At 52.4% G+C, this 23,390-nt stretch overlaps 3 protein-coding genes across 7 annotated transcripts; 2 read left to right on the top strand and 1 right to left on the bottom strand.

Annotated features, from left to right (window-relative positions):
• Positions 1 to 215: 215 nt before the first annotated feature.
• On the top strand, positions 216 to 3,681 carry Alpi (alkaline phosphatase, intestinal). Its single transcript, NM_022665.4, is given in 11 exon segments — positions 216 to 329; positions 415 to 531; positions 637 to 752; positions 907 to 1,081; positions 1,150 to 1,322; positions 1,562 to 1,696; positions 1,794 to 1,866; positions 1,984 to 2,118; positions 2,204 to 2,395; positions 2,597 to 2,713; positions 2,804 to 3,681. Coding segments are annotated over 11 exon segments (1,623 nt in total). The 5' UTR covers positions 216 to 259; the 3' UTR covers positions 3,124 to 3,681.
• A 1,965-nt stretch (positions 3,682 to 5,646) lies between these two features.
• Positions 5,647 to 11,613, top strand: Alpp (alkaline phosphatase, placental). 2 transcript variants are annotated; one of them, XM_087568173.1, is made up of 12 exons: positions 5,647 to 5,917; positions 8,448 to 8,555; positions 8,639 to 8,755; positions 8,860 to 8,975; positions 9,099 to 9,273; positions 9,351 to 9,523; positions 9,712 to 9,846; positions 9,959 to 10,031; positions 10,154 to 10,288; positions 10,425 to 10,616; positions 10,728 to 10,844; positions 10,929 to 11,613. In XM_087568173.1, exons 2-12 carry the CDS (start codon positions 8,486 to 8,488, stop codon positions 11,219 to 11,221), a joined length of 1,596 nt encoding a protein of 531 aa, XP_087424299.1. In that variant the 5' UTR covers positions 5,647 to 5,917; positions 8,448 to 8,485; the 3' UTR covers positions 11,222 to 11,613. The 2 variants fall into 2 exon arrangements, with proteins under 2 accessions (XP_087424299.1, XP_087424300.1); XM_087568174.1 differs by lacking the exon at positions 5,647 to 5,917 and having other exon boundaries at positions 8,429 to 8,555.
• Positions 11,614 to 19,858: 8,245 nt separating this feature from the next.
• Positions 19,859 to 23,390, bottom strand: Alpg (alkaline phosphatase, germ cell). 4 transcript variants are annotated; one of them, XM_087569026.1, is made up of 11 exons: positions 23,280 to 23,390; positions 23,079 to 23,195; positions 22,850 to 22,965; positions 22,509 to 22,683; positions 22,103 to 22,275; positions 21,819 to 21,953; positions 21,655 to 21,727; positions 21,418 to 21,552; positions 20,987 to 21,178; positions 20,553 to 20,686; positions 19,859 to 20,478 (listed from the first exon to the last, which is right to left on the bottom strand). In XM_087569026.1, exons 1-11 carry the CDS (start codon positions 23,350 to 23,352, stop codon positions 20,263 to 20,265), a joined length of 1,539 nt encoding a protein of 512 aa, XP_087425152.1. In that variant the 5' UTR covers positions 23,353 to 23,390; the 3' UTR covers positions 19,859 to 20,262. The 4 variants fall into 4 exon arrangements, with proteins under 4 accessions (XP_087425152.1, XP_087425151.1, XP_087425154.1 ...); XM_087569025.1 differs by having other exon boundaries at positions 20,567 to 20,686; XM_087569028.1 differs by lacking the exon at positions 21,819 to 21,953.

Genomic DNA, 23,390 nt, shown 5'->3' with positions numbered 1-23,390 from the left:
AGGACAAGGTTCTCTTTCAGGATCCGTTGCCCCTGGCCTCCCATCCAACCTGTAGACATAGGACCCCTGACCTAGCCACACCCTGAGAGCCAGACTTTAGTTCACAGGGCAGGGGTGGGGCCAGGGTGATTACATCTAGAGGAGGGACAAGGACCCTTTACAGCCAGGGACAAAGTCCATCTCTGATTTGAGCCCCGGCAGGCTAAGCAGGAGCCGATACCTTGGTTCCCCAGCTGGGCGTCCATCAATAGCCCCAACCATGCAGGGAGACTGGGTGCTGCTGCTGCTTTTGGGTCTCAGGATACATCTGTCCTTTGGTGTCATCCCAGGTAAGAAGGCTCCTTTCTGACTCCCACAGATGGACTAACCCACTACCCCACCTGGACTAACCTGGGTATACCTCTTCTTGTCCAGTGGAGGAGGAGAACCCAGTCTTCTGGAATCAAAAGGCGAAGGAGGCCCTGGATGTTGCCAAAAAGCTGCAGCCCATTCAGACATCGGCCAAGAACCTCATCCTCTTCCTGGGAGATGGTGAGACATGGCCACCCTAAAGCCCTTGTACCCCAAGTACCCAAGGCCACTGACAGGTTCAGGAAAGTCTGGGAGCTCAGGCCTGACCAGGTTCTGTTCCTTTAGGGATGGGGGTGCCCACAGTGACAGCCACCAGGATACTAAAGGGACAACTGGGTGGTCATCTAGGACCTGAGACACCCCTGGCCATGGACCACTTCCCATTCACGGCTCTGTCCAAGGTGAGTACTGGAACACACAGCTAGGATGGGAAATGGCTGGAGGGGGAAGAACCCAGAAGAACTGGAGCCCAGGTTAGCAACCAGGACAGTGTAGACCCAGGAAGCAGGGACTAATGTCAACCAGTAGTACTCAGCTGAGTGTCTCTGTCCCCAGACATACAACGTGGACAGACAGGTCCCAGACAGTGCAGGCACAGCCACCGCCTATCTCTGTGGGGTCAAAGCCAACTACAAGACCATCGGTGTGAGCGCGGCTGCTCGATTCAACCAGTGCAACAGCACATTTGGCAACGAGGTCTTCTCAGTGATGCACCGTGCAAAGAAAGCAGGTGAGTTGGCGTTGGGCCTCAGGGTTACGGCAGGGCTGGATCACTGGGTGATCTTCTATGATCTGCAGGGAAGTCTGTGGGCGTGGTGACCACGACCAGAGTGCAGCATGCCTCTCCAGCCGGCACCTACGCGCACACGGTTAACCGAGACTGGTACTCGGATGCAGACATGCCTTCCTCCGCCCTGCAGGAGGGCTGCAAGGACATCGCCACACAGCTCATTTCCAACATGGACATTGATGTGAGCTCCAAGAACCAGCCAGAGGGTTGGACGAGGGGTGCACCTTGGAGTGGCCATAGTTCCGGGCGTAAACCGCCTGAACTCCAAGTCCCTTGCAGTATACATATGTAAGGGGTGGGTGTGGAACAGCCAGGAGAATCCTATCCCAGAGACATGGTGGGGACACAGGAGCTGTCTTTCAGGAGGGGTTAGGGAGCTCATAAAACCCTAAGTCCACTTGTGATATGCTCTGACCAAAGGTGATCCTTGGTGGAGGCCGAAAGTTCATGTTTCCCAAGGGGACACCAGACCCTGAATACCCAGGTGACTCTGACCAGTCTGGAGTCAGGCTGGATAGTCGGAACTTGGTGGAGGAGTGGCTGGCAAAATACCAGGTAATGTGGGTTCCGAGGAAGGGGCCAAGGCAGGGCGTAGGGCAGGACTGTGCCTGTCAGGGCTGGCTATGTGCTAAGACTGGCTGTGTCCCTGCAGGGGACCCGGTATGTTTGGAATCGAGAGCAGCTCATGCAGGCCTCTCAGGACCCAGCAGTGACTCGCCTCATGGGTAATACCCTGGTTCTGCCCTAGCACCTCTCAGAGGGCCTCCGCTGGAGCCTGTATGTGTGCCAGCAGCACCCCCACCCTGAACTTGGTTGTCACTGTGAATTCCTGTGCCCCTCAGGCCTCTTTGAGCCGGCAGAAATGAAATATGATGTCAACCGAAACGCCTCAGTAGACCCCTCCCTGGCAGAGATGACAGAGGTGGCCGTGCGCCTGCTGAGCAGGAATCCACAAGGCTTCTACCTCTTTGTAGAAGGTGAGTGGTTGTACCGGGCAGAAAAGAGAAGGGGAAGGGGCCCTGAGCAAACGCAAGCATTTCCCCCATCACTTGCTTCCTGCAGGAGGTCGTATTGACCAAGGCCACCATGCGGGCACGGCTTACCTGGCACTGACTGAGGCTGTCATGTTCGACTCCGCCATCGAAAAGGCCAGCCAGCTTACCAATGAGAAGGACACGCTAACGCTCATCACTGCGGACCACTCCCATGTCTTTGCTTTTGGTGGCTATACACTTAGGGGGACCTCCATCTTTGGTAAGCCAAGGGGCAGTGTCCGGTGATGTTGCTTCAGATCTATGGGGACAGATATCACAGTGCCTCAGTGTCCTCACCTGTCAAAACGGCACAAAATGGCCTTGTAGAGAATGTAACCATTGAGCAAGCAAAATGAGTTCACCCCCACTCCAAAAGCTGTATTCAGTATGAGGACAAGACGTCTCTCTTCTTCCCATATAGGTCTGGCCCCACTCAATGCCCAGGATGGCAAATCCTACACCTCCATTCTCTATGGCAACGGCCCAGGTTATGTGCTTAATTCAGGCAACCGGCCCAATGTCACTGATGCCGAGAGTGGTAAGTACCACAACACTGCTTAGCTTGGGGTGTTCGCAGAGGAGACCAGGGCAGATGGACACTGCTCCCCTAAACACCCTGTCCCCCTAGGTGATGTCAACTACAAGCAGCAGGCAGCAGTACCCCTGTCGTCAGAGACCCACGGTGGGGAGGACGTGGCCATATTCGCGCGTGGCCCACAGGCGCACCTGGTGCACGGAGTGCAGGAACAGAACTACATCGCGCACGTCATGGCCTTCGCAGGCTGCCTGGAGCCCTACACCGACTGCGGTCTGGCGCCCCCTGCAGACGAGAACAGACCAACCACCCCGGTCCAGAACAGTGCCATCACTATGAACAATGTCCTTCTGTCCCTGCAGCTGCTGGTCAGCATGCTGCTGCTAGTCGGGACAGCCTTGGTGGTGTCCTGATGGTCAGGTCCCCCACTGGGCTCCTCCCTCTGCTGGTTGCTCCCCACGACCCCCCATAGATTCCTGTGCCCTGTCAGTCCTGAGTTCATCATTCTCTACCCAAGGGTCTCAACGCTGGCCTTTGCACCCCAACTTGGTTGTTCTCTTATCCAGATGCTGAAACATTATCCCGGCCCACAGTTCTAAGGGCCACCTCTGGGAATATACTCTGAGATTTGCTTTATAACTCTGGGCTTCCGCTTCTCAACTGCAGTGGGAGGTACCGAACGGTATCCAGAAAGCTATAGTTTGTGGCTGTCCCAGACTCCCCTTCAATCCATCACCCTTCACAGGGACCAAGTAACTCACATTTTCAGGCCTTAGCTTGTTCCTATGAAAGGAAATCTCAAAAGTCCAGGAGACTGTGGGTTCTCAAGCAAGCAGCGCAGAGCAGCCTTGGGCCCCCACCCCTGGTCCATCTCAGGCTGCATATAGAAACCGGACAAAGAATATTACCGACTCTTGTCCCCAGTCCTTGAAGAGACACAATGACAACAAAATTAAATGCTTATATAAGGTAATGCCTCCAGTACTTTTTAGTAAGAAAATCCCTGGACTTCTGGGGTACGGAGGACAGGTGGAGAGGTGGGTAGTGGAGATTAGGAAGTTAGAGAGAGGCCACCTGAGGAGTGGACGGCTGAATGAAAATAGACAAAGCAGAGTGAGTCACACACAACCTCCAGGCTCTGCCTTCTGATCAAAAGCTGCAGGTCTCCAGAGGGCCAAACAGCTCGGCTACACAGCCCAGCCCTGGTCTAAGGCCCTACCACTGAGCTGACTGGAGAGGGAGGGCAAGGAGGGTGCAGCAAAGAGACCTGAGGCTGCAGGGAAGACAAAGACCGAAGCTGAGCCTGGACTTGGAAACCACAGAGAACAACATAGGTGGAGGCCAATCTGTGACAGTGGCAGTTGGCCTGGCCCAGGCAGACTTGCTTCCAGTTCCTAGGATTCTTCATTGTTCTCCTTCTCAAGATGGGCAGAGACCAGTCAGCTCTCCCCAAGGTGGTCAGGGCATATAGCTGTGGTCACACCTGCCTTGGAAAACACCCAGACTCCCCATCCCAGAAAGCAGGGGCAACTCAGGAGGACCCCCAAGCTTCCCAGCTTCTCACGAGGCAGCAGTGAGCATGTGACCAGTGTGGCCAGGGGCATCTGGTTTCCCAACTGCAGTGCTCCCACCTGTCTCCTGAGACATGGCTTTAGCAGGGACTGGGAATTCACAGGTCACTATGTAGACAGCTCTAGGATGTTGTGGAGGGGCCCTGAGGCAAGGAGCTGGGAGTGCAGGTATTGGAGATCCTCAGCCTCACCCAGGGGTGTGGAGGATGGGCGGGATACTTCATAGCTAGCAACACCTCCTCATCCTCAGAGAAATGCTCTTGGAAGATCTGGTCCCGCAGCCACTTCCACTGAGGGCTGAGGGCAGGAAAGGAAGGATGGAGAGCATCTGGAGAACTTTGAACATACCTGAGAAGGTGACCCAGAGTTCCAGGACCTTCCTCCGGTTGCCTGTCCATCAGGAATGGGTGTCCTTCATATGAGAACCGATCTGCAGTGGCCTCAGAGTTTCTGTGTTGTACATGGAGATGACGCCTTGCTGAGGGATGGTTAGACTTTGACATAGAGATCTGGGACACAGAGAGCAGGTTGACCCAATCTCTATGTCCTGTCCTGTCTCAGCCCTGGCAGCCCCCAGATCCTACTGCTCACCTCCCTGGGGCTTCTGCTTCCCAACTTCTGCCCATAATGGGCTAAGCAGATGCTCCTAGGACACCCTGTGTAACACCAGGGTCCTAGACAGAGGCTCTTCTGTCCTTGGGTTTAAGGGAACATGGAATCCTCTGCCCCCATAACACCATCTCCATAGAAACCCTGGTCTCTCCCTCTGACCTCCTTGCTTACGTGGTAGGTATTATGGCTTCCAAGGCTTGACTAAACCCTGTGATTACTCCAGAGAAATTATTTATCTCCTCTGGTGCTCTACCTGAGCCCAGCTCCTCCTAGCTTCCCTCCCAGTACCAGCCCCCTCTTAGATTCTCTTGGGGAGTTCTCACGAACAACAGTGGCACTAGCATACAACAGCAAGTGTTTATGTGGTCCCAGCCAGTGAAAAAGAATATGGCCACGCTGTTCATGTCCTGAGCCTCATTCCGCAGCTGGCTGAGGGCAGTCAGTGCCATTGGCCCACGTGTTCACAGTAGTAATTAAGGTATCTATGCTCCGGGGCCCCTTCATCTTCTGTGGGCTTCACTCTTGCTATGACACAAAGAATCTTCAGGTAACTCCTAACTAAGCCTGAGACCCACTGCTCTGTGGTGAGCACTCCTTTTGGTCCACCCACAGGCAGAACATATTGTCCCTAACCGCTCAGTGGAGCAGCACTAGTCATGTGTGACAGACTTCCTTGGTGGCCCTTCAGTCAGGAAGGTAGGAGGACCATGAGAATGGCTGAGCCTTTCCCCCTGGTTCCTTAAATGTATACGCAGACATGACCTGAGAGAAGAGATGCCCTACCACAAGTGACAAGAGGGTGGGGTCTGAGGTGACTTCTAGACACAACCCACCCCAGTGCCCAGGTACTTTGTTCCTTCATACCAGCCAACCAAAGCCCTGTTGGTTCCGTGGGCTTGGAACTTGATCACATTAAGTCTGCCGAATGTGACACCTAGGAAAAGACGCAAAAAAGGAAACAATCTTTCATCGCCTGGAGGCAGGACGATCTCACTGTTCCTGGGGAAGCTCCCTTGAGAGAAAGGTGAGAGTCCCCGAGGTGCCTTCTTGGAGGAAGCACTGCCCTCCCCCACAGTTGCTCAATACTCCTGTGCATAATGGGGTGGAAGAGGCAGCTGAATTCTCTGTGAGTTCAAGGCCAGCCTGGTCTCCATAGCCAGTTTTAGGCCAGCCAGGGCTAGATAGTGAGACCTTGTCTCGACAACAAGGCAGTGCCTTTCAAGGGCCTAAGATGGCCCAGGGTCAATTTGGCTCTCCCTTATGTCTCATTTCCGTAATCTACATCCCTGGGGAGCAGTCTTCCAGAACAGTACTCTTTATTATTATTACTAATGAAGCAGTGTCTCGAGAGATACATAGCCCAGGATAGCCTGGAACTCACTATGTTGCCTAGGCTAGTCTCAAGCTTATGAACACAGTGACCATTCCACCTCAGCCTTGAGTGCCGGGGCCCACGGGCGCAGGGCATCATGCTGGCTCTCCGCAGGACCATAATAAATGTAGAGGCAGCTTCTCCAGGCCACAGCAAGCATAGTAGGGGCTTAGTGGGGCAGGCAGGTGCTCAGGGCAGCAAGTGAAAATGCCCTGGATTTGGGGAGCAGCCTTGTGGCCAGGTGAGACTGAGGACAGAAGGAGGCGGCTGTGGGAGGGCCTTGGTGAGTAGAGCTTAAGTGAGGAGAGGTTTATGTTTGCTTGTTTGTCTGTCTGTCTGTTTTGAAATAGTATCTTACTGTGGAGACCAGGCTTGTTTCCGCCTCTAACTCCCCAGTGTGGGATTGAGATGCCGACTTTAGAGTGCTGGGATTAAAGGTGTACACCACCCTGCCCAGCCCCAGTTTGGGTTCTTGAAGCAAGCTTTTTCATAGCCCAGGCTGTCCTCCAAACATGCCTCTCTGCTTCCCTTCCCCTCCCCACAGCTAGGATTTCAGAAGCTGGCTGCCAGTATGGGATACCTCTTTTTCATTTTCTGTTTTGTTTTTTGAGACATGGTCTTACGCTTCTCTACAAAAAAAAAAAAAAAAAAAAAAAAAAAAAAAAAAGACCTTGAACTACTATTTCTCCTGCCTCCCCTCTTGGTTTTTTGAGGCAGGGTTTCTCTGGGTAGCCTTGGCTGAGCTGGAATTCCATTTGTAGGCCACTCTGGCCTCAAACTCACAGAGATCCATTTGCCTCTGTCTCTTGAGTGCTGGGATTAAAGGTGTGTGTGATCACGCAAGATATGTATTCATATCAAGTGCTGGGATTACACACACACACACACACACACTTTCTGGTTTATGGGTTTATCAGATATGTAATTCATTTGTGGCATATCCCAAGCTCACTTACCTTTTTTATTTATTTATTTGAGATAAAGTCTCTCTGTTGCCCCACCTGCCCTGGGAATCACTTTATAGACCAGGCTGGCCTTGAACTCACATACACACACCCGCCCCTGCCTCTTAACTGATGGAATTAAAGGAATGTGCTTAAAGTCTGGCTTAATGGACTTAGGTTTTTTGTCGTTTTGTTTTTATTGTTACTGTTTTTGTTTGTTTGGAGGGGTGGAGTTTAAGACAGGGTTTTTCTGTGTAACTTTGGACGTCCTGAGCTCACTGTGTAGACTAGGCTGGCCTTGAACTCATAGAGATCTGCCTGCCTCTGCCCCTTAAGTACTATGATTAAAGCTTGCCCAGCTATGTGCTTGCTGTTGAGTCAATATATTTTCTTTGTAGCACAGGCTAGCCTTAAATCTCCCTGCCATGACTCAGAAGACTTGGCTTATGACCTTGAACCACCACACCTATCTGGATCACATTTCTCTGATCCACTTAGCCGTCAATGGGCACATAGTCTGAGCCCGCACCTCTTCGCGACTGTGAGCCTAGCCTACCCCCAGACTACAGGAAGCTTACAGTTTCGTATCCTAGGCAACACCTACAGTGCTCAGGGTCTGTGCAGAGCACTCATGCTGGGATCCCTCTACCTGCCCACGAGAATATGAGTCAACATCAAACAAGGGTAAAGCCCACCTGCTCCTGAGGAAGACCCAGGCCTTTCCTGGCTTGGCTCAGCATCTTGCACAGCCTTCAGACCAATTTGCATTCAAGCACACTCAAAAGTAGCTGTGGTACAAATGAAGTTCTCCAGGACCCATCAGCCCCATCTTTCCAATTCAGCATTCCTCCTGGCCAATGCTCTTGGATACCATACCTGCCCTGAGTCAGGGGACAGGCAATTGGGGGCAAGACTCACTGGAACAAAAGAGAGACAGATGCTCATGGGAGGGCCGGAGACCACTGCAGCATAAGATTTTGTCTCTTCCCTCAGACAGTAGCTGTCTCCAGCCTCCCACCTAACGTGGGGAGATGTCTGGGACCCACCCACAGCCGCAGATTCAGGACGTCGTCGGCCTAGGCTTCCATACCCTGCCAACTTCTTACAGCCAGACAAGCTGCAGTTCACAGGATAGGGTGGGGCCAAGGTAGTGCCTAAGGATCAGGGAGAGGCAGGAACTGTCTTCCCGTATTTAAGAGGAGCTAGTGAGGGCCTCAGCTAGTGTTGTGGTGTTGCAGAGTCCCCATCCGCCATCCTCACAGACCAGTACTCCACCATGGCAATGTGGGGAGCCTGCTTGCTGCTGCTGGGCCTCAGCCTACAGATGTCCCTGAGCCTCGTCCCAGGTAATGAGACTCCTTCAGGTGTCTCTCGTTTTTGCACTCATGGATCTTCAGTCTGACCCTGCCTCTGTTCTTTTCTTCACCAGTGGAGGAGGAGAACCCAGCATTCTGGAACCGAAAGGCAGCCGAGGCCCTGGAGGCTGCCAAGAAGCTGCAGCCCATTCAGACGTCAGCCAACAACCTCATCATCCTCATGGGGGACGGTGAGTGAGTGAGGCCTGGCAACCCTGGGAGCCTCACACCCCAGGCACCCGAGGCCCCTGGTGGGCCTTAGGGGATTAGTCCTGGCCACATTCTGTTCCTTCAGGGATGGGGGTGTCCACAGTAACGGCTACCCGGATACTAAAGGGACAGCAGCAAGGCCATCTGGGACCTGAGACGCCACTAGCCATGGACCGCTTCCCACACATGGCTCTGTCCAAAGTGAGTCTCCACGGGGTGGCAAGAGCTGGGATAATAGGAAGGTGGTTGGGGAGAATCCAGAATTGCAGGAAGAGACGAGGATTAATGTTCAGCAGTAGAGTTGAGCTGAGTGTCTCTCCCCAGACATACAACACAGACAAGCAGGTCCCGGACAGCGCAGGCACAGGCACGGCCTTTCTCTGCGGGGTCAAAACCAATATGAAGGTCATTGGCTTGAGTGCAGCTGCACGCTTTAATCAGTGCAACACAACGTGGGGTAATGAGGTCGTCTCGGTAATGCACCGTGCTAAGAAAGCAGGTAGGTTGGGACAGGGTGGAAAGACCTGGACAGACCTGGGGCGGGGGGTTCTGGGTGGCTCACGTGACTTTCTACAGGGAAGTCTGTGGGAGTGGTGACCACCACATCGGTGCAGCATGCCTCTCCAGCCGGCACCTACGCACACACTGTGAACCGTAACTGGTACTCCGATGCACACATGTCCACTGCTGCACTACAGGAGGGCTGCAAGGACATCGCCATGCAGCTCATCTCCAACACCGACATTGATGTGAGTTCTAAGCAAGGGAGGAGGGCTGGAGAAAATTCACTCAGACCTACAGTCTGAGCTCTGAGTCCTCCTGGGTATCTGAGTGGTGGGTTGGGCATGGGCAGCCCAGGAGTCCCTTCCCTCATACCTGCTGGGACCAGATGTTGCCAGGAGGGAACAGAGCATCAGTCGGGTCCCTCTGGTTATAGGTGATCCTCGGTGGTGGCCGCAAGTTCATGTTTCCTAAGGGAACACCAGACCAGGAATATCCGACTGACCCTCAGCAAGCTGGAACCAGGCTGGATGGACGCAATCTAGTTCAGGAGTGGCTGGCAAAACACCAGGTGTGGGGCGGGTGTGGGGTGGGGGTGGGGCCACGGCAAAGGGCAGAGCAAGAATTAGTGAGGGCTGTGCGTTTCAAGGTATGTGCTTAGTAGACTGGCTGTGTCCCCGCAGGGTGCCCAGTATGTTTGGAACCGCACAGAGCTCATCCAGGCCTCCCTGAACAGATCTGTGACACACCTCATGGGTAATAACTTGCATTTCTTGTCCTGTGTGTGTGTGTCTTTTGTGTGTGTGTGTGTGTGTGTGTGTATGTGTGTGTCCCTAGTGTGCGGTCTAGTAGTCACCATAGATTTTCTTATTCTTCAGGCCTCTTTGAACCTAATGACATGAAATACAACATCGACCGAGACCCTACTCAGGATCCCTCCCTGGCCGAGATGACAGAGGTGGCCGTGCACATGCTCAGCAGGAACCCCAAAGGCTTCTATCTCTTTGTGGAAGGTGAGTGGTCTTGCCTGGCAGGGATGAGAGGGAGGAGGAGGCCTAGGAGGAGGAGGGGAGGAAGGGCAGGAGGAGGAAGAGGAGGAGACGGGTCTAGCACAGGCTCAAACATCTCCCCATCTCTGGTTTCCTGCAGGGGGCCGCATCGACCATGGTCACCATGAAGCTATAGCCTATCGTGCACTGACTGAGGCTGTCATGTTCGACTCAGCTGTTGACAAGGCAGATAAGCTCACCAGTGAGAAGGACACGATGATCATTGTCACCGCCGACCACTCTCATGTTTTCTCTTTTGGTGGTTACACACAGAGAGAGGCCTCCATTTTTGGTAGGCATGGGGCAGGCAGTGTCAGATATTGTTGCCTCGCAGGGATCTGGTGACAAAAGGTGCTTCAGAGGCAGCTCAGTTTGAAAAACAGGTCAACCTCTCTCCCTACAGGGCTGGCTCCCTTCAAGGCTGGGGATGGCAAATCCTTTACCTCGATTCTATACGGCAATGGTCCTGGCTACAAGCTCAATAATGGCATCCGGGCTGATGTCACCGAGGAAGAGAGCAGTAAGTTCAGTGTGGGGTTATCAACATGGGGCTGAACGTGCTCACTGAGGTGGAGGATCTACTCTGAACACCCGTTCTTGACAGGCAACCCCACGTACCAGCAGCAGGCGGCTGTACCCCTGTCGTCAGAGACCCACAGTGGGGAGGACGTGGCCATATTTGCGCGTGGCCCTCAGGCGCACCTGGTGCACGGAGTGCAGGAACAGAACTACATCGCTCACGTCATGGCCTTCGCAGGCTGCCTGGAGCCCTACACCGACTGCGGCCTTGCGCCCCCTGCTGGTCGGAGCAGTGCAGTGAGTCCAGGCTACATCTCCACCTTGCTGTGCCTGTTGGCAGGGACAATGTTGATGCTGATGGTGTCAGCTGAACCCTGACTACCTGAGCTCACTGGACTCTATCTACTACACTGTCCCATAGCTGGCTTGCTCAGGACCTTCTGCCAGTACTGTTTTCTGGGCTCCAACTGGCCCTCTTTTTTTTTTTTTCTGGAACCCCATTTGTAATCTCAGAGCTAACTTGGTTTGTCGGTCCTGCAACTGTATCTTAGTATGAGGCTTCCTCCATCCACAGGGCTTCCTGGCACTTTTTCCCCTGTAGTTTTTTTGAGACAGGGTCTTGCTTAGTCCACCATCTTAATCTCAGCTTCCCCAAATCTGGAATTCTAGGTGCCTCCTGCTGTGTCTGGCTACCATAAAATGTCAAGCACTTCTTACCTTCCTGGACCCTCCTTTCTTCTGGGGACAATAAAGCTGATTGTTACACAGTACCTGTTTGTCTACAGCAGCTAGAAGAGTGGTCCTTGGGTGGATCTGTAGGTGGGTACACTAACACAGTTGTATGGCAGTAGAGGGCCAGCCTCTCAAAATCATGAGGTGAGATGTGTCAGCGATGGAATGTCACTGCAGCCATCCCGTGAACATGAAGTCCTGGCACCGGTCGATGACAGGTTGGTCAGTAGGAAGTAGGAATAAGAAACCTTGCATTCAGGCCAGGGGTAGACTCAGGTAGCCAACACCAGTGGGAACATTTTGTGTCCCAGAGTGGAGACAGTAAGGTCCTTTGGGCTCCCCAGATGCCACACTCAAGTATTTGACCTTCTGGAACACATGGTAGTCCACGGCCATAGAATGCAGAGTCTCCATTATGCCAATCAATTCCCCAGGTGTCTTGCCTGGTTGGGAGAGCCAGGGCAGAGCCAGTTCAGGAGGTCTTCATGGGCTACAACAAAGGCCTGATGCTTGGCCTCTGTTATTTGTGGGGGAAGGGAGAGGTTCCAAGCAGCTACCACCTTTGGAAACCATGGTCACATAACCAGGTAGCTAGACCCCTTCCTCCTCATTCTGCACACACGCCAGGCTGCATGTTTGAGACTTATAGTTAAAAGCAGGAAAGCACTGGGCACTCAGTCTGATGCATAGTAGGTCTTCATTGATAGCCTGGTTCTTTTGTCTTTGCTTTTCTTGCCCAATTTCTGCTTCAGTAGAGAAACAGTGGAGGGGGAGGTTAGCCTGGTCTATAGAGCCAGTTCTAGGGCAGCCAGAGCTACAGAGAAACACACAAGTGCACGCACACACACATGCACAAAACAAGAGCTCAACCCAACATTCAAGTTTAGAAGACTTGCCAAGACATTGGAAGTGTCTTCAGGAACACAGTTATAAAATCTTTCCCTCCAGCCACGAAGTGGTTAAAGTTCCACCCACTCTAGTCTATCCAGTATGGGGAAGAGTGTCTGTCCTTCCACACTTCAGCCCTCACTTTCCTCACTGGAATTAGGGAGTTCCCTGCAGGGCACTGTACTTCGGGTTGGAGCCTCTGGAATTCCTGCCCACCTGAAACACTAATTCTGCAAAGTTTCTTGTTCCCTCCTCTCACACTGTCCCCTGTAGGGTACCAGCCCTAGGGCAGCAGCGAGTGGGGGGTGGGGCGGGGACATCCTCGTGCAGACAGTGTAGTGAGGAGTCTCTGTTGGCCAAGCTCATGTGAGCTAGAAGGTGTCCCCAGGCCCATGGGAGCTTGTCCACAGCTGGCCATCACATGCAGATGAGTGCAGTCTGGCTGACTGTGTTCAAATCTGTTGCAGTCTCTGTCCCTTCCTCCCAAAGTGTCTTTGAGTTCGGTGTCCTCTTGTCTGCTTTTTCCTTAAGAATTCCTACATCCTTCCAGGGTCTTCCAAAACCAAGGGACATGGGGAAAGGTGCCCAACCTAAGCAGAATAAGCACCCTCATGAAGTGGGAATTTCTGGTTTTCTTTGGAGACTCGGTAGTGCCATGTGGTGCTTTTCTGGAAGCTGCCTGGACAAAAGGTGTGTGATGTTTTGCTGGAGTGGACACTTAAGAGGAAAGATGATGTTTGGAAAGGGTATAAGTTGAGCCCAACAGACAGTGGACCACAGGGTGGTATTGGTTCACCTTGCCACCCCTTGTGGGTCTTCCGTGGGCTTTGCTGACGCTGGTCTTTGCTGCTGATGCTGTGGCATTGGTTCCCCTTGCCTTCTTTGCTGATCATCGTTTGCCGTGACTTTGGAGAGAGAAACTCACCAAAGAACGTCTTGTGATATTGCGGTCGGCGGCTTCTTGCAGTCCCTGCAGACTCAAGGCCTATTGGCAGAGCCTTGTGATTTCCACTGGGCCGAACTCCCGTTGCTGATTCATGAATGGTGTTTGGGAGTGGATCAAACTGCTGGTCCTGATTCGTGTGAAATGAACTGCTGATATCCTGACATTGAAGATTGGAGTCGCTCCCAAAGAACTATTAAACAGGTCCGCATAGCCTTGGCCATATTAACCTTCTCTTTCCACAACCTCTGGAGGGTGGTGGGCCAGAAGGAAGGTCAATGTGTTTAAGAACTCTTATTAAAGTAAGTTTTGAAAAATCAAAGCCTACAACCCCATACAGGAGACTTGCCAGGCACTTGAGAAGCACAGTGAGTCCCACCCTGTAGACATAGCGTAAAGAGAAAGTCTAGAGAGCAACATCCAGACAGGCCATGTGCATTCTGGGACCCCAGGCTGCACATATCAGTCGGGTCGAAGTAATGTTTTTGTTTCCTTTCCTTTTGTTTTTGAGATAGGGTTTCTCTGCATATCCTTGGCTACCCCTGGAACTTCCTCTGTAGATCAGAGATTCCTGGAGGGCTAGGATTAAAGGCGTGCATCACCACCACCCAGCCAAAGTGACCTTCTTTAAATAGCCAAACATTGGAAACAGTGGCAGAATTTTACCAGTGGGGCAAAGATAAAAAGAGTATTTCCAGCTGGGCGGCGGTGGCACACCCCTTTAATCCCATTTGGTAGGCAGAGGCAGGTGGATTTCTGTGAGTTCTAGACCAGTCTATAGAGCAAGTTCAAGGACAGCCATGGCTACACAGAAAAACCATGACTGGGGGTATTTCCATAAATAGCAAGCTATGCAGCAGCAAAAAATGAACAATAGCATGTTTATTAAATGTGAAACATACCTTGGAATTTAGCTTCAGACCACTAAATAAATAAATAAATAAATAAATAAACAAACAAACAAACAAATGGAGGAGGAAAGGGTTTATTTCACTTATGGTTCCATATAACAGTCCATCCTCAAAAAGCAGTGAGGACAGGATCTCATGAGGGGCAGGACCCTGGCAGCGGGCGCTGATGCAGAAACCACGAAGGGGTGCTGCTTACTGGTTTGCTCCCCATGACTTATTCCCCATGGCTTGGTCAGCCTGCTTGTTACAGAACAGACCACCAGCACTAACAATGAGCTGGCCTCCCCCATTAATCACTAAGGAAATGCCCTTACAGGCTTGCCTACAGCCCAATGTTATGTAAGTGTTTTCTCAACTGAGATTCCCTTCTCTCACAAGACTCTAGTTTGTGTCCAGTTGGCATAAAACTATGCAGCAAGCCACAGAAGTCGGTAATACCTCACAGCAAGCCATTTGGATTTGGTCAGTCTTTCCCAGTGCATAAGAAATGTGTGTTTACAGTTTGGGTAAGCATATGATAACATGTATAAATAATGCATGTTCCTTAACTTAAAAACGTTACAGAGCATGGCAGTGGCACACAACAATTCCATCACTTGGAAGGCAGAAGCAGATAGATCTCTGAGTTTAAGGCTAACCTCGTCTACAGAGTCAGTTCCAGGACAGGGAAACCCTGTCTCGAAAAACAAACAAAAATGAAACCACAAAAGAGTCTGAAAAAGTATGTTACAGAGCCAGCAAGATAGCTCAGGGGTAAGCCACCTGACTGAACCTAAAGCCCTGAGTTCCATCCCTAGAACTCACATGGTGGAAGATGAGAGTTAACTCCTGAGACCTCTGACCTTTGACCTCTGACCTGCACTCTCAGGTGGCTATGGCCCAGATGCCCATGCACACAGAGAGTATAAGTAATAAATCAATGTAAAAGAAAGTGCCACAGCTAAGAACTATTGATGACGGCAGGTGTGGTAGCTCATGCCTGAACTGAAGCCCGAACTGCAGCCCACGGGAGCCGGAGGCAGCCTAGACTTCATGGTGAGTTCCCGGTCAGCCTAGCTTACAGAGCAAGACCACTCTTGCTGGGGGCCACTGGATGTAGAGCCACACACCTGTACTTTCCCAAGACTCAGGAAGCTGAGGCAGCGGGAGACTGAGATTGAGCTCAATTTATGCTCCAGGGAGAACTTGCCTGGAAATGTATAGGGGTCCATCACAGCCTTCCTTCAGCCCTGTGTGTGGGGTGTAGTCTTCCTTTGGTTTTCATAGCTGCTGACCATGGAGGGGGTTTGGAGGAGGTGTGATGGGGTTTGAGGTGGCTGTGGCAACTTCTTCAAATAGTACAACAGTTAAGGTTCCTATGTCCACTGACTCTTGCGCACGCACACGCACGCACACGCACGCACACGTGCACACACACACGCACACGAACACGCGCACACGCGCGCACACACACATGTACACACACACGCACTCACACCGCAGTATGCTGTTTGGTGGCATTTTACCTACAGTAGAATGAACACTCTTCAAACTCAAGGGCTAGGCATATATTATGGTTCTGTAGTACCGTGAGTACCCAGTTTAGATTCCCAGAACAAACATAGGTGAAGGTGGGGCTGAGTGATCTAGCCATCGACCTGACAGAGAACAGCAGCAGTGGAGTGGGGTCAACCAGAGCCTAGAGTGCTACAGAGGGCAGAGCTGGAGAAGTGACCCAAGCCCTTAGGAGGAGCCCAGAAGATCATGTGTGACTCTCATTGGAACAAGAAGCTGTGAAGCTGAAGTTGACTTGGAGACCCCAACATGTCCCAGATGCTAGAGCCTTGGGATTCCAGCTGAGGAAAGCTGCTAACTGGGAGTGGGACCGGCCCAGGAGAAAGAAGTTTGTTGCAGTCACCACAGATGAAAAGGGAGTTGGAGATGTGAAGACCGCTTTGACATCAGACATGGAGATGCAGAGTGTGGAGTTTGCCCAGCTGCTTTCCTGTTTTGCTTTGGGGATTATGGTTAAGTGATTGGATGAAGCTCAGAAGAGACTTTGAACTTTGGACTCTAAAGGCTATAGACAACCCAGCCTCTAGGGGCCACCTGGATCTCTGCCTCATGTCTGAGGCACCTGACGTGGGGACACTAGTCGCAGTCCTTCCACTGATGCTTTGAAACGCTGTGGGGTCAGGTATAGGCCCCAGAACCAGGTGTGGCAGTATACATTTGTGACCTCCGCTCTCAGTAGATGGGGAGTTCAACCAAAACTGGAAACCAACCAAACAAACACACCTCACCAGTGAATACACACAGTGGAACTGTTTGCAGCTTACAGGGAGGTTGTGAGTCTGTATGTGTGTCAGGGCATGGGGGCGCCTCCATTCCTTCTACCCTGGATCCCTGTCTCTCCCTAAACTGACAAAGACACTCTGTTTGAGAGAAACTTGTACTTAGCTCAGCATGAGGGGTTTCTGGGTTGGGTCTTCAGGGAAGGGTGGGCTCCAGAAAGGAAGACTCCAGGTGGTAGGTTTTTTACTATATGTTTGTTGGTGTCCCATTACTTAAGTCCTTTCCATGCCTGTGGGAGCTTATCCTAGTGCAGGGCCCAGGCACCTCCAGGGTGTTTGTGGGTCACCTGCTTAGCCTGCTAAGGACCATTGCTAAGGAGTAGAAGGCCCAGGAGCTACATTCTGCAGCTGGAGTGAGCCTGACTGACGGAAGTGAGCTACCAGGGCTGGTGGATTACTGATGGGAACTGGAGAAGACTAGGGCCAGCCTGCTCTCCACTTCATGCAGAGCAGACTCTACATACAACAGTGATGCTTGAGCAGCCGTAGACACTTAGTACCCTGCAATGCACCCTAGACCTGGTGGGCAGTAGAAGGTGTGGGAAAGAAGGCTGATTCAGGGGATGGTGCCCCAGGGATCAACCAGAGCTTCTGTGCATCTGGACTCTGGTGGGGTTTTTGCTGTTTTGCTTTCCATGACAGTGTTTTTTTTGTTGTTTTGGTTTTTTTTGTTTGTTTGTTTGTTTGTTTTTTGTGTAGCCTGGGGTGTCTTGGATCTCATGCAGTAAACCAGGCTGGTCTTGAATTTAGAGATCTGCCTGCCTCTGCCTTTCAAGTGCTGGGATTAAAGGCTCATGTCACCACCACCCTGGCTTTCTGGTGTGTTCTCGTTGCTTCTTTCTGATCCCTCTTCCGACATGACCTTTGAGAAGGTTCAAGCCATGAAGTGGAAACTTAAGGGTTCTTTGGAAAGTCACTTGTGTTGGCTGGGGTTTTGCTAAGGCAAACAAGCGAAGGAATGTTTCATTGAAGTGGACACAGGTGAAAGGTTAAGGCAGACTTGTAAAGGAATGTTCAGACGCAGGAGAAAGGATGTTCTGTTAAAGCAAGTACATGAAAGGGCACGTGATGAAGGATTCGTTGCTTTGCTAACGACTCAAATGTATTGGTCTGTCTTACATTGGTAGTTGAGCTCCATTTGTTGGGACTCCATAGAGAGAAACTCGCTTAAAATTTTCTGGGGATATGTTGTGGCTTCTTGCTGCTTCCGCAGACCAGGGCTGATTGGTAGAGTGAAATCGGCTGAGATAGACTCACATGCTGAGGCAAGACCTGTGGAGGACACGTGATGTTTGGAAGGGATGTAGATAGGACTCAAAGGTCAGTGAAGGAGGCTGAGCTTGGCTTGCTTGCATAGCTGAATGCTTGTTGGTGCATTGCTAAATGCTTGTTGGTCTCGAGGCTTCACTGATCTTTGCCGAGAGAGTCACAGCTGAGAACGTTTCCTGTCGACCCTGGTCCCTCCTGCTGACTTGTTCTCAGGCTGAGGCCTGGCTGTCTCTGCTAGGTAATGTCATTGCTGCTGATTCGTGTTTGCTGTCCTGACTCCACTGAACTGAACTGCTGGAATATCCGTGAAGCATTTGCGAGTGGCTTGAGCTGCCACTTCTGACAAGGCAAATGGGAGTTGCTCCGAAGAACCATTTCTAAACTGGTATCCTTTCTTTTGCACTACCTCTGGTGGGTGGTGGGCATAAAGGGAGTTTAAAGCATTTAAGAATCATCATTAAAAGTAGCCTTGGAAAAGATTAAAGTTACAGGCCTAGACCTTCCAGAGGGGCTTCTCTGAGGACAAGGATGTTGGTAGCTATGAAGTATGTGCAGCAGGTGTCCCCTCTCACCCTCCACACCCTGCAGGTGAGGTTGCAGGTCCCCTGCTTCTGGCTCCCAGCTCCTTGCCTCACGGACCCTCCACCAGCAGCATCCTAGGGCTGTCTACTTGGTGACCTCTGAATCTCCATCTCTGCAGGAGGCAGGTGGGAGCACTAGATCATGAATCCAGATCCCCTAGTTGCATGTTAGTGCTCACTGCTGTGCTGTAAGGGCCTGGGAAGGGTAGGATCCTCCCGGGATGGTAAGTTAGAGAGCATGGGTGATTTCTGGGGCAAGTGTGACCATAGCTATCTGCCCTGACCACCTTGGGGAGAGCGGACTGGTCTCCGCCCATCCGAGGACAAGAAGGTCAACTCTAAGGCTGTCTCCGTGAGTCTAGAGTGGACCCTATAGGGAGATGGGAAACTAACTACTGGCCCTGACCCCTTAGCCAGTTTCCTAGTTGGAGCCTGAAATACATTCTTCTGTGTGCCTGGGCCTTTTTATACTTCTGGCCTTGGTATGTTACCTGCTCTACCTCTGCAGCCGCCTAAGCGGGTGGGGCCTTATGCAAGAACTGAGCTGTGTGTGGCTAAGCTATTTGGTCCTTGCAAACCTGAAGCTCACTGCAGGAGGTGGAACCCGGAAGCCATGACTCAGCCCTGTAAAGGCTGCTCGTGTCTGGGATTTTCAATACCCCTCCTCCTCACTCACTCAGACTCCATTTCTCACTCTGCCTCCACCCGAGCGCCCAGCTTTCCGTTCGGCAAAGCACTGCTGGCATTATGCCGGTAATGGTTCACTTTATTATTGCAAAGTCTCCCAGGAGAATGAAGGAGGCATCCTTTGCTTGGACATTAACGTGCAAGCCGGGCACAGAGGCACATACATGTCATCATGACACCTGGGAGGTTGCCAGAAGATCATGAGTTTGAGGCCAATGGTGGTAGCTGAGGACTGTCAGAGAGCCATTGCCAGCTACATCAGCCTCTCCAGGCTCTGTTGGGTGTGCTGTGGACACCAAAGCCAAGAAAAGCCAGCACACTATTGTTCAGTCCTTGTCCTGTGGGGACCCAAGTACCTACATGGCCCTCAGGCACAGGCTGTGACTGAATGCATGGTGTCACATTTTCTGGGAGCCGACATCAGTGTGACAGACACCAGCGTGGCAGTCCCTTGGCTGCTGGGTATCCTGTTAGGCTGAGGCTGGTTGTAACACTGAGGCTTGTTGTTAGAGTCCATGGTGAGTAGCAGGACTTGCAACTGAGTTATGTCTGAGACCAGAAACCTGAAGCCAAGACACAGGGAACCAGAGGGACAGGAGGAGTCTGGAGGAGAATGATAGCCAGTGTCACAGAGTTTTACTGCCGTGAACCGACACCATGATTAAGGCAACTCTTATAAGGACAACATTTAATTGGGGCCGGCTTACAGGTTCAGAGGTTCAGTCCATTATCATCATGGTGGGAGCATGGCAGCATCCAGACAGGCATGGAGCAGGTAGAGCTGAGAGTTCTACATCTTCACTTGAAGGCTGCTAGATCAGCTGCCATGTGGTTAGGAAGAGGATCTCATTGCCCACCCTCATGGTGACACACTTCCTTCTACAAGGCCATACCTCCTAATAGTGCCACTCCCTGGGCCAACCATATTCAAACCACCACAGCCAGGAACACAGGGGCAGCTGTGGGACAGTGTAGTAGAGTCCAGTAAGCTCAGGTAGTCAGGGTTCAGCTGACACCAACAGCATCAACATTGTCCCTGCCAAAAGGCACAACAAGGTCGAGATGTAGCCTGGGCTCACTGCACTGCTCCGACCAGCAGGGGGCGCAAGGCCGCAGTCGGTGTAGGGCTCCAGGCAGCCTGCGAAGGCCATGACGTGAGCGATGTAGTTCTGTTCCTGCACTCCGTGCACCAGGTGCGCCTGAGGGCCACGCGCGAATATGGCCACGTCCTCCCCACTGTGGGTCTCTGACGACAGAGGTACAGCTGCTTGCTGCCGGTACTTGGGGTCACCTAGGGGAACAAGTATTTAGGACAGAAGGCCTTTGACACTAGTATCCTCTACCCTCGACTTCAAGAGTACTTACTACACAGAACTTACGACTCTCTTTGTCAGTGACATCTGGCCGGGTACCTTTCTCAAGTTTATAGCCAGGACCGTTGCCATATAGGATTGAGGTGAAAGGTCTGCCATCCAGTGCATTGAAGGAGGCCCCCAGTCCTGCAGGGAGAGGGAGAGGGGGAGGGAAAGGGAAAGGAAGAGGGAGAGGGAGAGGGAGAGGGAAAGGGAGGAAGGGGGAAGGAGAGGGAGAGGGAGAGGGAGGGGGAGGGGGTGGGGGTGGGGGTGGGGGAGAGACACTTTGCCACTGTCCTGGTGTGGAGCCAATACAGACCCAAATGCTCACCTTTGCCTGACAACTAGCCTATCTATACACATTTGACAGACAAGGAAACTCAGGCCGAGAGAAGTTTCTGCTATGTGACCGATATAGTTGATCCATTTTCCTTGTCCTTGGCCTACCAAAGATAGAGGTCCCTCGAGGTACATAGCCACCGAAAGAGAAGACATGAGAGTGGTCAGCAGTGACAAGGATCATCGTGTCCTTCTCACTGGTGAGCTTGTTTGCCTTGTCAACAGCTGAGTCGAACATGACAGCCTCAGTCAGTGCACGATAGGCTATAGATTCATGGTGGCCATGGTCGATGTGGCCCCCTGCAGGAAACCAGAGATGGGGAGATGTTTGAGCCTGTGCTAGACCCCTGTCTCTTCCTTCCCCTCCCCCCTCCTCCTTCCCTCCCCCTCCCCCTCCTCCCCCTTCCCTCCCCCTCCCCCTCCTCCTCCTTCCCTCCCCCTCCCCCTCCTCCTCCTTCCCTCCCCCCTCCTCCTCTCCCCCCTCTTCCTTCTTCCCTCTTCTTTCTCTCCCCTCCTCTCTGCCAGGCAGGACCACTCACCTTCCACAAAGAGATAGAAGCCTTTGGGGTTCCTACTGAGCATGTGTACTGCCACCTCTGTCATCTCGGCCAGGGAGGGATCCTGAGTAGGGTCTCGGTAGATGTCATATTTCATGTCGTTAGGTTCAAAGAGGCCTGGGGGACACAGAAACACAGGGATCCCAGGCTGTGTTGACACTTACATGGATGTCCTGTGAAGTCCTACTGAAAATGGCCTGGTAGGAACTGGACAATTACCCATGAGGTGAGTCACTGCTGAGTCCTGGGAGGCCTGGATGAGCTCTGTGCGGTTCCAAACATACCGGGCGCCCTGCAGGGACACAGCCAGTCTTAGCGCATACCTTTGAGGTGTAAGGCGCTGTCCTATGCTTGCTGGCCCCATACCCTGGTGTCCCTGTCACCTGGTGCTTTGCCAGCCACTTCTGCACCAGATTCTGTCCATCCAGCCTGGTTCCAGACTGAGCTCTGTTGCCAGAATACTCAGGGTCTGGTGTCCCCTTGGGAAACATGAACTTGCGGCCCCCACCAAGGATCACCTATAATTAGAAGGTCAGGACAGGAGGAAGTGGGATTCTTCTATCTCCTCCTCCTACCCATTCCTCAGAGCGAGCTCAGGCAGTTGGCTGCCCATACTGCAGTGAGTGACATCTCAATGCACCCCTCCTCCCTAGCTCTTGGGGCTCACATCAATGTCCATGTTGGAGATGAGCTGCATGGCGATGTCCTTGCAGCCCTCCTGTAGTGCAGCAGTGGCCATGTGTGCATCTGAGTACCAGTCACAGTTCACTGTGTGTGCGTAGGTGCCGGCTGGAGAGGCATGCTGTACCGACGTGGTGGTCACCACTCCCACAGACTTCCCTAGACATGACAGGGATCAGGTGGGCCACCTACTGCTCCAAGCCTGCTCTAGCTCCTTAGCCTGGCCCCGACTCACTTGTGTTTGTTTGTTTGTTTTTGCATAAGTCCTTGCTATGTAGCCCTGGCTGGCCTGGAACTCACTATATAGACCAGACTGGCCTTGAAGTCAGATCTGCCTGCCTCTGTCTCCCAACTGCTGGGATTAATGGTGTGTACCTTCATGCCCGGCTCACCTGCTTTCTTTGCACGGTGCATCACTGAGAAGACCTCGTTGCCAAATGTGCTGTTGCACTGGTTGAATCGAGCAGCCGCGCTCACACCGATGGTCTTGTAGTTGGCTTTGACCCCACAGAGATAGGCGGTGGCTGTGCCTGCACTGTCTGGGACCTGTCTGTCCACGTTGTATGTCTGGGGACAGAGACACTCTCAGCTGGGTGCTACTGGTTGACATTAGTCCCTGCTTCCTGGGTCTACACTGTCCTGGTTGCTAACCTGGGCTCCAGTTCTTCTGGGTTCTTCCTTGTCCGGTCATCTCCAGCCATTTCCCATCCTAGCTGTGTGTTCCAGTACTCACCTTGGACAGAGCCGTGAATGGGAAGTGGTCCATGGCCAGGGGTGTCTCAGGTCCTAGATGACCACCCAGTTGTCCCTTTAGTATCCTGGTGGCTGTCACTGTGGGCACCCCCATCCCTAAAGGAACAGAACCTGGTCAGGCCTGAGCTCCCAGACTTTCCTGAACCCGTCAGTGGCCTTGGGTGCCTGGAGCTTGAGGACCCCAGGGTGGCCAGGCTTCATGCACTCACCATCCCCTAAGAAGATAATGAGGTTCTTGGCTGATGTCCGAATGGGCTTCAGCTTCTTGGCAACATCTAGGGCCTCCTTTGCCTTCTGGTTCCAGAATGCTGGGTTCTCTTCCTCCACTGGTCAAAGAAGAGACCGGAGGCAGGTGTCAGGGGAAGGCTGTATTTATGAGTGGGGACAAGCAGTTAGGGGAGCCTCCTTACCTGGAATGACACCAAAGGACAATTGTAGCCTGAGGCCCAGCAGCAGCAGCAGCAGCACCCAGGCTCCCTGCATAGCTGGGGCTAGTGGAGGGATGGCAGTAGATGGGGAAC

Source organism: Rattus norvegicus, chromosome 9, assembly GCF_021556685.1.
Source record: "Rattus norvegicus strain SHRSP/BbbUtx chromosome 9, alternate assembly SHRSP_T2T, whole genome shotgun sequence".
NCBI lineage: Eukaryota > Metazoa > Chordata > Mammalia > Rodentia > Muridae > Rattus > Rattus norvegicus.
This window is presented reverse-complemented; position numbering and strand designations above follow the sequence as displayed.

What these genes read in the sequence shown, in the direction of transcription:
- Alpg (XM_087569025.1), bottom strand. Translation starts at nt 23,352, where the DNA reads ATGCAGGGAGCCTGGGTGCTGCTGCTGCTGCTGCTGGGCCTCAGGCTA. An exon ending in GTCCTTTGGTGTCATTCCAG is followed by an intron (nt 23,196 to 23,279) that starts GTAAGGAGGCTC and finishes TTCTTTGACCAG; the next exon opens with TGGAGGAAGAGAACCCAGCA. An exon ending in AGCAGTGACTCACCTCATGG is followed by an intron (nt 21,553 to 21,654) that starts GTAATTGTCCAG and finishes TGTGTCCCCCAG; the next exon opens with GCCTCTTTGAACCTAACGAC.
- Alpp (XM_087568173.1), top strand. Translation starts at nt 8,486, where the DNA reads ATGGCAATGTGGGGAGCCTGCTTGCTGCTGCTGGGCCTCAGCCTACAG. An exon ending in AGTGGCTGGCAAAACACCAG is followed by an intron (nt 9,847 to 9,958) that starts GTGTGGGGCGGG and finishes GTGTCCCCGCAG; the next exon opens with GGTGCCCAGTATGTTTGGAA. An exon ending in GAGAGAGGCCTCCATTTTTG is followed by an intron (nt 10,617 to 10,727) that starts GTAGGCATGGGG and finishes CTCTCCCTACAG; the next exon opens with GGCTGGCTCCCTTCAAGGCT.